This window comes from Rhinoderma darwinii, chromosome 5, assembly GCF_050947455.1.
Source record: "Rhinoderma darwinii isolate aRhiDar2 chromosome 5, aRhiDar2.hap1, whole genome shotgun sequence".
Classification (NCBI taxonomy): Eukaryota; Metazoa; Chordata; class Amphibia; order Anura; family Rhinodermatidae; genus Rhinoderma; species Rhinoderma darwinii.
Window position 1 is genome coordinate 248,426,325 of NC_134691.1, and position 16,478 is coordinate 248,442,802.

Genomic DNA, 16,478 nt, shown 5'->3' on the forward strand with positions numbered 1-16,478 from the left:
TACCATCCCCAGGTATATATGTAGGCTTAGTCCCAGTTCTGGGTGTATGTGCAGCGTAGGTTCCCAACTTACAGAGGTCGCCTTGTCGTGGCAGGTGGGCAAACACTTTTTGATCAAAATGTGCACTAAGAACCTCCCTATTATAAGTAGATTTAGCTTTAGTGCATATTTATTTATATTTAGTGGTTTAGGTGGCATTAGTGTCGCAGTGTGCGGTCGGCATTCTTTTTCTGATATATATATATATATATATATATATTACACACACCAGTTAATTTGTGTTTGTTTATATAAAGAAAAAAAATAATAATGGTTTGTTTAGTTAGTGTTAGTGACATTATGGCGAGGACATTTTTAGTGCTGAGGAGGCATACGCCATGCTGTGGTCCGAGTCTGAGGCCACATCAGAGATGGCGTCAGAGATAGAACCTGTTTTAGGCAGTGACGATTATAGAGTCACTTCAGGTTCATCTTGAGGGGACGTTATCCCTGATGCAGTAGAAACAGCGGAACATGGAAGCGCAGGGCCTAGTAGCGCTGTAGCATGGGACAGCCTGGTCCCTCCAGTTCAGGCTCTTGTATGGGCACCTGATCCATCTTTTGGGCCTAGAATCCACGGATTTACACCAACTCCTGGCATAACTGTGGATAATACAAATTTTATCCAAATGGATTACTTCCATTTATTTATTACGGACAACCTCCTAAATATCATTGTCCACGAAACTAATATATATGCCGCTCAGTATATAAGGCAGAAACCTTCATCCACCCATGCCAGAGATTGGACGCCCACGAATTTGCAGGAATTTAAAAAAACATTTGGGGCTCACCCTAAAAATGGGTATTGTCAAAAAGCCCTCCATTAGGTCTTACTGGTCAACAAGACCCGTCCAAGCCACCCCAGTGTATTCTGCAGTAATGCCCAGGTCTCGTTATGAGACAATAATGAGGTTCCTCCACTTCAACGACAACGCACAGCCCCCCCCCCCCCCCAAGTACCGATGCAAACCGTGATCGGTTGTTCAAAATAAGACCACTGATAAATTCCCACAATAATTTATTTCTGCAACTTTACACCACTGAGCAGAATGTAAGCGAACGAATTCCTCTCAACTTTCATGGAAGACTTAGCTTTCGCCATTATCTACCTTCCAAAACGGCAAGATATGGCGTTAAGCTTTATAAATTGTGTGAAAGTGGGTCAGGATATACCACCGCCTTCAGAATTTAAGGGCGGGACCGCACAATAAATGTTCCTGGATGCCCCCCTGTTCTTTCCACCAGCAGTAAGATAGTGTGAGAGATAATGCAGCCTCTGCTTCACTAGGGGTACCACCTGCACTGCGATAATTTTTATTCCAGTGTGCCCCTGTTTAGGCATTTGCATGCTGCAAGGACTGGGGCATGGGGTGCCATGCTCAAAAACCGAATTGTTTTTCCGCAGCAATTAGTGGGGAAGCACATGGTAAAGAATTGCTGCCAGTCAGGTACAAGGATCGCAAAAATGTGTATGTACGAAGCACAATATATACCGCAGGAACAGTGGCAGTGAGGGAAAGACGGGCAACATCGGACAAGCACGACCAGTGAGCGTGTCCGAATATAACAAGTACATGGGGGGGTGGATTTAAAGAGGCTCTGTCACCAGATTATCAAATCCCTATCTCCTATTGAATGTGATCGGCGCTGCAATGTAGATAACAGCAACGTTTTTTTTTAAAACGATCATTTTTGCCCAAGTTAAGAGCAATTTTATATTTATGCAAATGAGCTTTTCAATGGACAACTGGGCGTGTATTGTGTTTTTACCAACTGGGCATTGTGAATGGAAATGTATGACGCTGACAAATCAGCATCATACACTTCTCATCCTTCCCACCCAGCTTCTTTCACAGCAGACACACAGCGTGACATCACCCACAGGTCCTTCAACCTTGGCGTCAGATAAAGAAGATACATCGGCTCCAGGCATCCAAAAGGTTAATATGCTTGTCTCTAGGGAGTTTGCCATGCTTACCTGCACATGGAGATACTGCAGCTGATTCAACTATACCCTATGACGCCTGGAGCTGATGTGTCTTCTCTCTTCCGATGCCAAGGTTGAAGGACCTGTGGGTGACCTCATCGTTCCCACCCAGCTTCTTTCACTGCAGACACACAGCGTGACGTCACCCACAGGTCCTTGAACCTTGGCGTCGGAAGAGAGAAGATACATCAACACCAACTAGAAGCAACCCCCAGAAAAAAAGCTGCGTCTGCAGAAAAGACAGGCACCGCAAAGATTCCCGATACTTCTGTCCCTCATGTCCCTCACAACCAGGCCTGTGCATTGACCCATGTTTTAAAAAAATACCACACTGTTCCGAATTATTAGATTTTAGTTAAAAATATATTCGCCCTACATTACATTTTTATTTCCCCCCTGATTTTACTCCAAGGGTGAGGGTGGGAATGGGTGGTGGTGGATGTCATGTTTGCATATTTTCCAAAGTTCATCTGCTGGATAGCACCATTTGCATAAACCTGCAATTTCTTATTTTAGGAAACCCCAAAAAATAAAATTCCCATTATACCCCTAGATGAATATTTTGGGATCTCTGCTTCAAGAGCAGATATTTTGGAAGTGTTCTAGAAACTCCGTTGAGTTTTGTAAAACCAGCTTTGAAAAAAGGCGATTTGTGGAATAAGCTTCTTCTATCGTCCGCCCTCCTACATCTCTATGTGATAAATAAGGCTCAAATGTGTGCATGTATTTGGATCTGTGCATGTCTATTTACTTTTGGAAATAGTACTTGAATGGGGAGTGACAGAAACAGCCAAGTAACAGTGTTTCCATCACTCCTCAGACTTCAATCGCATCATCATGCACATGAATGGCAAGAGTGTCAATGTACTGCCGTTTTGACAGTTTTGGGGGGTTCCAGCGTTAGTCCAAACATTTATTAATTGTACGGTGTGTGGCTATATTAATTGTACTGGGGTAGGAAGTAGCATGAACTGTCCTGGGGGCAATTAGCAGCATTAATTGTACTGGGGAGGGTGGCCGCATTAGTTGTACTGTTAGTAGGTGGCGACATCAAATGTACTTTATATGATAACATTAACAACCATTAAAAGGAGTTATCCGGGCCTTTCTAAAAATCTACAACAGGGCAAAGGGAGATGTAAATTATTAAAACTAGCAGATAACCAACCCCCAACACTCCACCCACCCCACCCCCCGCCACGCCACAGCACTGAGTCTCCAATGTCGGAAACTCCTGTAGTGGTCACATGCCTTTCGGCAGCTACGTGACCACAGAGGCCAGCGATTGGCTGCAGCGTTCCATGACTGATTAATGGCATGTGACCGCTTCAGGGACCGGGGCCGTGGAGAACAGAGCCCCAGCGCTGTAGCAGAGGGGCAATTTAGGGGATAAATATCTGCTTGATTATTTGATACCGCCCCCTGCCTTTTCAAATTTGAAAAAAGTCCGGGATAACCCTTTTAAAATAGCCATAGTACTTTTATGGTGGATACTGGCATTAAATGAGTTAAATTGTTGGTATATGGTATTATTTGGACATTGATTGCAATTGGGCAAAAACTGCGTTTCCGCATTGACGGAGTGAGAGAACGTTCTCTTATGTTGCTTTTTATGCTTTAATGATTTGTGAAGGATTTGTGTGAATTTGCGCTAATAACATTGTAGTGTAAGATGCTGCCAGCGGAGTACATTGCATAAGATTGCGATGAATCGCAGCTCCAGGGGGACTTGGTTAAATATTTTTGCAATACGGGGTACTAGGCTTAGAAAGGTTGAGAAACACTGCTGTACTATGCCATAACGGAAGCCTATGTTGGCTATACACAGCACTAACATGCCACTTGGAAGGTAGCATATACTCCAACTTGGCATATACCACATGTACCAGATTTCTCTCAAAAGCCTGTAAGCACAGATTGCCTTAGACTCCACCCATCAAGCATGCCACACCTTAGTCATGTATGTCTTTAACTCCTTACAGACCAGGCCAATGAGTTTTTCTTCATTCATGTTTTTTCCTCTCGCCTTCCAAAACCATAACTTTTCTATTTCTTCATCGATATAGCCATATATGGTCTTGTTTCTTGTGGGACAAGTTGTAGTTTTTCATGGCACGATTTAATGCACCGCATAATACACTGGGAATCTAAAAAATTGTTGGGTGAAATGGGCAAAAAACAGCGATTACACCATTTTGGGGGGGGGGGGGGGGGAGGGTTTGAGCCCATTCTGAGTGTCATAACTTTTTTATTTTTACATGAATTTAGAGTTGTGAGGGCTAAAAATGTGCGGGGCGAGCTGTGGTTTTCACCTATACCATTTTGGGGTACATGCGATTTTTTAAATCCCTTGTTATTCCTTTTTTTTGGTGAGCTAAGGTGACCAAAAAACAGCAATTTGCATGCATGCGTGCATATATATATATTTATTTATTTTTTATGTCGTTCACCGCGCGAGTTAAATAACGCTATATTGTAATAGTTTGGACATTTACGGACGTGGCAATGCCAGTTATGTTAACTTTTAATTTTTTTTAACATTGCTTTAGGGAAAAAAATATAAAATGGGAAAAAGGTTGTTTTTTTTTTTTAAACATTATAAAAAATGCTTAAACGGTTTAATTTTTTTTATTAGTCCCCCTAGGAGACTTGAAGCAGCGATTGTTGGATCGCTTGCATGATATACTGCAATACTAATGTATTGCAGTATATCGAGATTTCGACAGTCTCCTTTGAAGCCCTGCCTAACAATTAAAAATGCCGCGGTCGCGATAGACCGCGGCCTTTAAGGTGTTGAACGGGCAGAATCAAAGTGATCTTTAATTCCGCCCGTTGCAGTGAGGTGTCGGCTGTGTAACACAGCCGTCACCCACTGTGTATGGAGCAAGCTCAGCCCGTTCCATACGTTCCCTTAACGGCTGCCGCGTACCAGTACGTGACATGTCGTTAAGGGGTTAAAAGGTTTACTTCCTCTTACAAAATAAAACCAGATATCACACAACATCTAGCACCCTCTGCAACATCTAGCACTTGTCCCATAGCACGGACTACCTAATTAACCTTTTAAAGACCCAGAAATTTTTCGTTGTTACATTTAGTTTTTTTACTCCCAGATTTCCAAGAGCCATGACATTTTTATTTTTCCATCGATGGAGCGGTGTGAGGGCTTATTTTTTGCGGCGGGGGGGGGGGGGGGGGGGCGGTTGTTGTTTTCTATTGGCACTGGTTAAGTACTATATAGTGTACTGGGAAATGGAAAAAAAATTGTTTGTGGGGTGGAATTGGAAGAAATTTTAATTCCTCTGTTTTTCGAGTTTCGTTTTTATTGCTTTCACCGTTGCGGTAAAAAAGACAACAACTTTATTCTGCGGGTCAATACGATTACGGTGATATGTTTTACAAAGAAAAAACTATTTGTTAAAAAAAATTGTTTTGTCTCACCCCATTCTGAGAGCCGTAACTTATTTTTTTCGTTGATTGAGCTATATGATGGATTCTTTTTTGTGGGACAGGCTGTAGTGGTTATTGGTACATACAATTTTTTGATCATTCATTACATTTTTTTTTAGCACCAAGGTGACCAAAAAAAAAAACCCAAAGATTCTGATGTTTTAATTAATTTAGTTTTTTAGACCGTTCATCGTGCAAGTTAACTAATGTTATATTGTAATAGTTAAGACTTATGGATGGGGTGATACCAATTTTGTTTCTTTTTTGCATTGTGCTTTGGGGAAAAAATTTGTTGTTTTTTTTTTTAAGTTCACATTTTTTACTCTTGAAAAATGTATTTAATTTATTTATTTTTTTTACACTTTTTATTAGTCCCCCCCCCTAGGAGACTTGAACCAACGATCGTACAATACACTGCAATACTAAATGTATTGCAGTAGATCGTGAATTTTACAGGCATCTGCTAAGCCCGGCTTGAGGTAGGGCTTGGCAGAGGCAGACAGAAGGCAGACCTGGGAGCCTTCATTAGGCCCCTGGGCTGCCATGACAACCATCGGCACCCTGCAATCGCGTCCTGAGAGAGGCGATGTGCTGTCGGAGAGGGCCACCCCTCCTAACTGTTTAAATGCCACGGTCGCTATGTAAACATGGCAACGATCAGCCGATGGACAAGCAAACGTTCGTTCATCGGCTGTTTGTATAGTTTATGTAGCCGAAATTATTATCATTGTCGGCAACACGTCTCCCCGGGTAAACAAGGAGATGTGCGGTCAACATGACAAATGTATGGGGACGAGCGATCGTAGTAATTAGCGCTCATCCCCATACATTACTGATAATTGCTCCTTGTGAAAGGAGCAAATGAGCGCCAATCAACGAGCGGTCTTGATCGGTGCTAGTTTACTCGGCCCATGTATAACACATTCCAGTGTATTCATATGTTAATATTCCATCCAGCAAGCACCCTTCCCCAGGACTGCCGCATGGAGATCCCCAGCTCATAACAGCCGACTAGATTTCGTTCTAGAGAGGTGTTGTATAGATTGCACAGCCCCTTTAAGCTAGCGGCAGACATGAGAATTTTCAGTTGAAAAGTATGATTCTGGCCATATTCTGTAGATCGAAGGATCTTTGTAGATGGTCTTGTAGGTCTGTAATGCTATTAGCCAGAAGAATTGTCAGAGGACTAATCTTCCATCGAATGGTTAGTTTCTATGTCATGTCTACTGGCCAACTTTCACAATTTGACTTGCAAAATTCAGAATACATTTCTTTTACCTGGTTTTAGTTTTTCTTCCAGAATCTGATATGGTGAAATATAGTACTCAATATTCATTGGAGTTCCTAAAAAAAGACAAATTGAAGAAAATGTACACCAAGATGAACTAATGAATTTACCTTTAATGATTTTTCAGTAAAAGGAAGTCCAGAGCAGCACCACACAACAAGACAGGTATGAAATGGGTGCACGCCTCAGGACACATGTCCTATAATTCAGAACGCAAAAAAATGGGAAGCACTCCAGGATCTCAGTGTGAAATACCAAAAAATAAAGGACTTTAATCCATAAAAGAGCAGCGAATTTTTGGCCGATGCAACTGCCTTTTTCAAGCGGCTTGAAAAAGGCAGTTGCATCTGCCAAAACGTCGCTGCTCTTTTATGGATTAAAGTCCTTTATTTTTTTTGTATTTCCCGCTGACATCCTGGAGTGCTTCCCATTTTTTGGATATAGATACACTAGCTTTCTTCCTTCGCACTTAAAGAGAACCTTTCACCTGCCCATACATGTGCAGCTGAGTGCACCTTGTAATAGGCAGTGCTGCACAGACCCGGTTTCACTTTAACCCCTTCCCGCCGGATCACGTACAGTAACGTCATTAAAACTGGTGTCTTACCGCATTTTCACGTTACTGTACGTCATGGAGATGAAGCTGGCTCAGGAGCTGAGCCAGCGACATCACCACCGGGTGACAGCTGTATGTTACAGCTGGCACCCTGAGGTATCGGGCAGGACCGGAGCTAGCCTCCGATCCGACCGATTAATCCCTCACATGCTGCGTTCCATAGAGATTGCAGCATGTGATGAGTTTATAGCCACCGGCACCCCAGCAACGTGATCGCTGGGTTGCCGGTGGCTGCAAAGGCGATCGGAGGGCTAATGCTTACCTCCCGGTCCGCCAGTAACGAAATCCTCCTATGCCCCGTCGTCGGCGGGGCCCAGGAGGCTTCCGGTACCATCGGCAAGATGGCGCCGGCTCAGCTTCCGGCTCAGAAGCTGAGCCGGCGTCATCAGCAGTGGGTGTCCGCTGTATGTTACAGCGGACACCCCGATCTAATGGCAGGAACCGGAGCTAGCTCTGATTCCTGGCATTAACCCCTTCGATGCAGCGATCCATTGTGATCGCTGTATCCTAGAGGTTTGTAGAAAATCGGCAGCCTTGCCATGCGATGGCAAGGCTGGCGACTGCTACTATGGCAACAGGAGCCCTAACAATGGACTCCTGTCTGCCATTACGTAAGCTGATTAGGCCCCGCCCAGAGGCAGAGCCTGATCGGCTTGCTGTCAGTGAACAACTGACAGTTCCAATGCATTGCACTACATAGGTAGTGCAATGTATTAGAACATCAAACAAACAGTTGGACATTCAAGTCCCCTAGTGGGACTAAAGAAAAGTGTAAAAAAATATTGTAAAAAAAGTAAAAATAAAAGTTGTAAAACATACAATAAAAGTTTCAAATAATAACACAAAACACAATCGCCCTTTTTCACTTATGAAGTAATTTATTATAGAAAAAAATAATAAAAAGCCATACATATTTGGTATCGCAGCAACCGTAAGGACCTGAACTATAAAAATATTATGTTATTTATCCAGCGCAGTGAACGCCGTAAAAAAACAAACTCAAAAACACTGCCATAATTACTGTTTTTTTGGTCACTGTCTTCCAAAAATGTAAATAAAAAGTGATCAAAAAGTCACATGTATCCAAAAATGGTACCTAAAAAATTTATACCTCGTCTCGCAAAAAACAAGCCCTCATACAGCTCCATCGACGAAAAAATGTAAAAGTTTTGGCTCTGACAACTTGGCGACAGAAAAAATACATTCTTTCCAAAAGTAATTTTATTGTGCAAAAAGTTATAAAAAAGTTCTATAAATTTGGTATCGCCGGAATCGTACGGGCCCGCAGAATAAAGGTAACATGTAGTTTATAACGTACGGTGAACGCTGTATATAAAAAAAAAGTGCCACAAGCTGGGCACGACATATTTGACACTGAACTGGCATATCTAGGGAAAAATTTTAATTTGTACCTTCCGCAGCGCAATCATTTATGGAACACCTCTTAATAAATGCCTTGAGGGGTGCAGTTTCCAAAATGGGGTCACTTCTCAGGGGTTTCTTTTATTATTGGACATCAAAGCCTCTGCAATTGTGAACCAATACTTTGTAGGTCGCCAAATTAGGCCTCAATTTTACACGGTACTCTTTCACTCCTGAGCCCTGTGGAATGTCCAGGCAAAAGATTAGGGCCACACGTAGGGTGATTCTAAAACAGGGAAACACAGCATAATAATTGAGAGCTGTCTTGTTATGGTGGCACAAGCTGGGCACCACATATTGGCGTATCTAAGGAAAAATTCCTATTTTCATTCTCCCACATCGTGTGCACACGAATTTCTGCAAAACACCTGAGGGTGTTGTTTCCAAAATGGGGTCACTTCTGGGGGGGATCCACTGTTTTGGTCCCACAGGGACTTTGGTTTCTGGTCGCTATGTTGCATTTGCAAATGCAGCAAAATCTGTAAACCAAAAGCAGATGGCGCTCCTTCCCTTCTGAGCCCTGCCGTGTGCCCAAACAGCATTTTGTGACCACGTGTGGGGTATTGCCGTACTCCAGAGAAGTTGCTTTACAAACGTTGGGGTTCTTTTTTTCCTTTATTTGTTGAGAAAATTAAAAATTTGGAGCTAAAGCTACGTCTTATTGAAGAAAAAGGATTTTTTTTATTTTCACTGCCCAATTCTAATAAAATCTATGAAACACCTGTGGGGGCAAAATGGTCACTACACCCCTAGATGGATTCCTCAAGGGGTGTAGTTTTCTCAATGGAGTCACTTTTTTGGCGTTTTCACTGTTTTGGTCCCTCAGGGGCTTTGCAAATGCGACATGGCCTGCGCAAACCATTCCTGCTAAATTTGAGCTCCAAAAGCCAAATAGCGCTCTTTCCCTTCTAAGCTCCGCCGTGTGTCCAAACATCCGTTTATAACCACATGTGGGGTATTGTTTTACTCGGGAGAAATTGCTTTACAAATGTTGTGGTGCTTTTTCTCCTTTAGTTGTCGTGGAAATTAGAAAAAATTAACTAAACCTACATTATCTTTGAAAGAACGACGATTTTCATTTTCTCGGCCTACTTCCAATAATTTCTGCAACAAACCTGCGGGGTCAAAATGCTCACTATACCCCTAGATAATTTCCTCAAGGGGTGTAGTTTCCCAAATGGGGTCACTTTTGGTGGATTTCCACTGTTTTGGCACCGAAAGAGCCCTTGAAACCTGACATGGTGCCTAAAATATTTTCTAATAAAAAGGAGGCCCAAAATCCACTAGGTGCTCCTTTGCTTCTGAGGCCGGTGCTTCAGTCCATTACCACACTAGGGCCACATGTGGGATATTTCTAAAAACTGCAGAATCTGGGCAATAAATATTGAGTTGCGTTCCTCTGGTAAAACCTTCTGTGTTACAAAAAAAATAGATTAAATATGAATTTCTGCAAAAAAATAATGAAATTGGAAAATTTCACCTCTACGTTGCTTTAATTCCTGTGAAACGTTTAAAGGGTTAAGAAACTTTCTAAATGCTGTTTTGAATACTTTGAGGGGTGAAGTTTTTAAAATGGGGTGACTTTTTGGGGGTTTCTAATATAGAAGGCCCTAAAAGCCGCTTCACAGCTGAACTGGCCCCTGTAAAAATAGCCTTTTGAAATTTTCTTGAAAATGTGAGAAATTGCTGCTAAAGTTCTAAGCCTTGTGACGTCATAGAAAAATAAAAGGACTTTCAAAAAAACGATGCCAATCTAAAGTAGACATATGGGGGATGTTAATTAGCAACAATTTTGTGTGCTATAACTGCCTGTCTTACAAGCAGACACATTTACATTTAGAAAAATGCTAATTTTTGCAATTTTTCACAAAATTCAGTCCACAAAACTGTAATTTAACTTGATGCACAGAAGTATATCCCTTTATGAAGGAGCGTTTTGCTGCCCTCTGCTGGTGGTTTTGTAAAATATATGAAATAAAACCTCTGATCTAGAACAAATTTTAAATTTCCTTATATCAGGGACTTGCAAAATTTTTAGCCCTGGGGTACCCCTGGAAAAAAAAAAAATTAACCTCTACCAATTCATTTTTCCCAAAAGAAAAAAAAAAGGCTAAAAGCACATAATACGCTACTACCTCAGCATGATACATTCAAAAGCAATAGTAGTACTTATGAGAGCCAGAACTCATGAGGTGTGCAAGACCCATGACAAATCTAGAGACCGACCTATGTGGACCATCGCAGTCCGCAGAAGTTGTATTTCGACACAAAAGTTTTAGGCTTGATGTTAATAGGAGAGAATGGCATAGAGTCTGACTTTTTTTTTTTTACCTAACGTGCGGCAGTGCAATTTTGTGGACTGCGATGTACCAGACTTAAATGATGTAAAGGTAAATTATATCCGACCCCAGATGTCAGACCTCAAACATAAATCAGACACCAGAGCACAAAATTAATCCAGACCCCATACATTAAACCAATTAAAGTGTAGCTAAACGGTTAACAAACTGATATGTCAGTGACATGTCAGAAGTTTTGATTGGTGGGGATCCAAGCACTGAGACCCCCACCAATCGCTAAAACTAAGCAGCTGAAGCGCTCAATAGAAAGTCTATGAGCCTGTACTCCGATACATCGGCTTTCCGGAAAAAGACAAACATACACAAAGCTCACACGAGCACTTCAGCTGCTTCATTTTAGCGATTGGTGGGGGTCTCAGTGCTCGGACTCCCACTAATCAAATGTTCCGACATGTCACTATGACGTGTCAGAAGTTTGTTAAACGCTTAGCTAAACTTTAAGACCCTAGGAGAATTCAGACTTAAAAAGTCTTTAGGTCTGAAATGTGGGGTCTGAATTCTCCCGGGTGCTTCCTCAGTGTGACAACTCCCCTAACTCCTCCTTCCTCCCACAGTAGCCCTGCTGTTGAACTTAAAGAGACTCTGTCACCACATTATAAGTGGCCTATCTTGTACATAATGTGATCGGTGTTGTAATGTAAATTACAGCAGTGTTTTTAATTTAGAAAAACAATTTGACGGAGTTATGACCTATTTTAACTTTATGCTAATGAATTTCTTAATGCCCAACTGGGCGTGTTTTACTTTTTCACCAAGTGGGCGTTGTGGAAAGAAGTGTATGACACTGACCAATCAGTAATCAATCAGTGTCATACACTTCTCCCCATTCATTTACGCTGCAATAGTGTTCTTACTAGATCACAATATGCAGCCACATACACACAAACTAACGTTACTGAAGTGTCCTGACAGTGAATAGATATTTCCTCCAGCCAGGACGGGATGTGTATTCAGAATCCTGACACTTCGTGTGTTGATTTACAGCAGAGCAGGCGTAGTCTCACGAGATTACGCTGTAAACGGTCATTTAGGATTCTGAATACACATCCCATCCTGGCTGGAGGTAATTCATATTCACTGTCAGGACACTTGAGTAGCGTTAGTTTGTGTGTATGTGGCTGCACATAGGTGATCTAGTAAGAACACTATTGCAGCGTAAATAAATGGAGAGAAGTGTATGACGCTGATTGGTCACTGATTAGTCAGCGTCGTACACTTCTCTCCACAAAGCGCACCTGGTTAAGAAGTAAAACACGCCCAGTTGGGCATTAAGAAAGTCATTAGCATAAAGCTGAAATAGGTCATAACTCAGTCAAAAATTATCGTTTTTCTAAATAAAAACACTGCTGTAATCTACATTACAGCACCGATCACATTATGTACAAGATAGGGCACTTATAATGTGGTGAAGGAGCCTCTTCAAATTTATTTGCTTGGTTTGGAATGGTGTCCGTCAGGGGCATAGCTAAAGGCTCATGGGCCCCGATGCAAAAGTTCTTATTGGGCACCCCCCCCCGCAAACTCCTCATGGCCGGCGGCCCACAGCTTTCAGTTGCATCGCTGGGTCTCCTATGTGACCCAACAATGCAGCACTAGCAGCCGGGGGCGTTACGAAGTCTGGGTTCCCACACACTATTTACAGACGTAATTCGGGCGTTTTAGCCCCCAATTACATCCGAAAATGCGGCTCAAATGCGTCGGCACACATCTGCCCATTCATTGTTCCGACGGCGTCAAAGAAGTGCCTGTCACTTCTTCAGACGTAAATGGAGCCGTTTTCCATGGACTCCATGGAAAAACAGCTCCAATTACGTCCGTAATGGACGCAGCAAAAGACGCCTGAACATGCCATTATGGCTGAAATTATGGTGCGGTTTTCTCCTGAAAACAGCACCGTAATTTCAGCTGTTACGGACGCTGCCGTGTGAACATACCCTCAGGGCTTAAAATGTCTGGGGAAATAGCCCCAATACATGTGTCCACCCAAAAAAAAAAAAAGTCTGTATAGGAGACAGCATAGCATATCTATAGCACTACGACCCTATAAACTATGGATAGGATTAGATACATTGGCTCAGAAGGCAGTATCACACGATAGGATTAGATACAGTGGCTCAGCAGCCAGTATCACACATGATAGGATTAGATACAGTGGCTCAGCAGACAGTATCACACATGATCGGATTAGATACAGGACTCAGCTCGATGACATTGCGGCTCCAGCGCTGGACCCAGGAAAGGGAAGAATAATAATTTTGCTTCTTTATGTGTTACTGATTATTTTTGTGTGTTTGTGTTTTTTTACAGGTTCGGTTGTTGGACTTTGGATTCGCGGACTTCAATGACGGCGTTTTTTTATTCTCAATAAAATGGTTAATGGGGGTTGTGTGTGTTTTTTTATTTCAATAAAATATTTTTTCTATGTGCTTGTATCTTTTTAAACTTTATTATCACCGGATTAGTAATGGCCGCCGGCTGATTGACAACCTCCATTACTAAGGCGGGGCTTAATGTTAGCAGGCGCAGAGGCTAACACTAACCCCCATTATTACCCCGGTACCCATCGCCACCAGGGGTACTGGGAAGAGCCGGGTACGAACCAGTACCCGTCCATCTGTAGTGACAGGCAGGCACCGGGGCGGCCGCAGGCTGGTAGTATTAGGCTGGGGAAGGCCAAAAACAGTGGCCCCTACCACCCTGGTGATGCTGCCTGCTGCTGCTGTGTTGTATCTGGCTGGTTATGAAAATTGGGGGGGACCCCACATCGTTCTTTCCAATTATTTTTTTTAAAAATGACGTGGGGTCCCCCCCATTTTTCATAACCAGCCAGATACAATAAAGCAGCACCAGCCTAGCATCACCAGGGTGGGAAGGGCCACTGTTTTTGGCCTTTCCCCTCCTAATAAAACCAGCCTGCGGCCACCCCAGTGGCCGACCATCACTATAGATGGTCGAGTACTGGATGGTACCCAGCTCTTCCCAGCACCCCTGGTGGCGGTGGGTACCGGGGTAATAATGGGGGTTAGTGTTAGCCGCTGCACCGGCTAACACTAAGCCCCGCCTTAGCAATGGATGCGGTCAATCAGCCGGCGGCCATTACTAAGGCGGTAGTAATATAGTTTAAAAAAAACCACAAAAACAGGAAAAATATTTTATTGAAATAAAAAAAAAAAAAAAAAAAACACACAACCCTCATTAACCATTTTATTGATAATAAAAAAAAAAACGTCATCGAAGTAGTCCTGGAATCCGACGTAGTCCAACGACCGAACCTGTAAGAAAACACACAAAAAAAACGATTAGTAACACGTGTTAGGCTTAGATACAGAGCCCATGTGTGATACGGTCTGTGGGACCCTGTATCTAAGCCTACCACAAGGTAGGCTTAGATACAGGGTCCAGCAGACAGTAATCTTATACAGTATAAGATTACGGTGTGCTGGGGCCCTGTATCTAAGCCTACAGTGTGGTAGGCTTATATACAGGGCCCATCAGACAGGATCACAGATGGGCCATGTATCTAAGCCTACCATGTGATTGGCTTAGATACAGGGCTCAGCAGACAGGATCACACAATCTGGGATCCTGTCTCATGGGCCCCCTAAGCCTGCTACATCGTAGGCTTAAAGGGGCTGTGATGGCCTATCCTGAGGATAGGCCATCAATAGCTGATGTGCCAGGGTCCGTCTCCCGGGACCCACCAATCAGCTGTTTTGAAGGGGCTGCAGCACTAGTACGACAGCTGCTTCCCTTTCATTTCACTACTCGCTCACACTGTGAATCCCCGACACCGATTCACAGCGTGACCGGAATGAAGTGACCGGAATGAAGGGGAAGCAGCTCTCGTACGAGTGCTGCGGCCCCTTCAAAACAGCTGATTGGCTGGTTTCAGGGAGTCGGACCCCGCCAGTCAGGGCTAATCTTACCTTCCTCTTCAGCCGCGGCGGAAGTTCTGTCCTCTCTATGTTGTGCGCGGCGCATAGCGCTGTGACGTCATGCGCTGCGCGCACAGCGCTTGACGTCAGGACCTCCGCTGCGATCCGGAACCAGGAAGGTAAGTACAGTCTGTTACCATATTAACAGGGGCCCGCGGCCCGAGTTACTATAGTAACTTTTTATTGATGTGGTGCGGGGGGGGCTGTGGGCCCCCCTGGCTTCGGAGCCCGGTCGCAATTGCGACCCCTATAGCTACGCCAGTGGTGTCTGTTGCTTCAGTGATCTGGAGCAGTGTCAGCGAGCACAGGAGGAGCTTGATCAATCTCCTATTCCTATAGGACTCCAAGGAATAGAAGGATAAGTCGTCCCCCTGGCAGCAACAATGCAGACTCTGGATAGACTAATCCAGGCTTATTTGCACTGCGCATGTCACGTTACGGTGCTGAAGCACGCGCAGTGCAAATAAGCACAGAACGGGTTCAGAACCATGGACAGTGCATGGAACCCTTGTCGGGGTCCTATGTAACAATGGTTCAGCCACCCCTTTACAAGCCTATTTTTCAATAGAAATACGTACAGTAAAACCTCTCATTATAAATTGTAAATATATTTTCAGCAGATGCGGATGCCTACAGAAAACGGTCTTGGTTCTTAGAGAATCAGCTCTCTGTTTTAGTCCAGAATTTATCTTCAAGAAGTTTATCACAAGATACTATCACATTTTCTGAACAAATATTTCAACATGCCGGCACACTACCCGATAACGCAATTCTATAATAAAAGTATTAAAGTGGACCTTCATTCTTATTTAGTTTATACTTAAAATAGATAAAGTTAACACTGGTTAAAAAAATATTCTAATGAAGAATAAAAAGACTTACCTCCACATCTGAGAGAAAGAAAGCCTACTTTTCCATGAAGAATTGTAGTTATCCTATCCATGTCATTTGTAGGTCTAACGAAAAATACAAAAGGCATTCCACATTAGTTTTATACAATAACACAATCAATGTATTATTAAGGTCATAAGGTTGTTTTAAAGAGGCTCTGTCACCACATTATAAGTGCCCTATCTTGTACATAACGCGATCGGCACTGTAATGTAGATTACAGCAGTGTTTTTTATTTAGAAAAACGATCATATTTGACGGAGTTATGACCTATATTAGCTTTATGCTAATGACTTTCTTAATGGAAAACTGGGCGTGTTTGACTTTTTGACCAAGTGAGTGTTGTGGAAAGAAGTGTATGACGCTGACCAATCAGCGGCATACACTTCTCCCCATTAATTTACACAACACATAGTGATCTAGCTAGATCACTATGTGCAGCCACATACACTCACATTAACGTTACTCAAGTATCCTCCCAGTGAAT

At 43.0% G+C, this 16,478-nt stretch overlaps 1 protein-coding gene across 1 annotated transcript in view; it reads right to left on the reverse strand.

Annotated features, from left to right (window-relative positions):
* The window catches only part of LOC142652879 (mediator of RNA polymerase II transcription subunit 1-like), a 173,209-nt gene that overhangs the window by 40,629 nt on the left and 116,102 nt on the right, over positions 1-16,478 (reverse strand). The window contains exons 8-9 of the mRNA XM_075828565.1: positions 15,983-16,056; positions 6,758-6,823 (exon numbers count right to left, since the gene is read on the reverse strand). Of these exons, the coding sequence (XP_075684680.1) occupies positions 6,758-6,823; positions 15,983-16,056 (140 nt within the window). The remainder of the gene's footprint in view (positions 1-6,757; positions 6,824-15,982; positions 16,057-16,478) is intronic.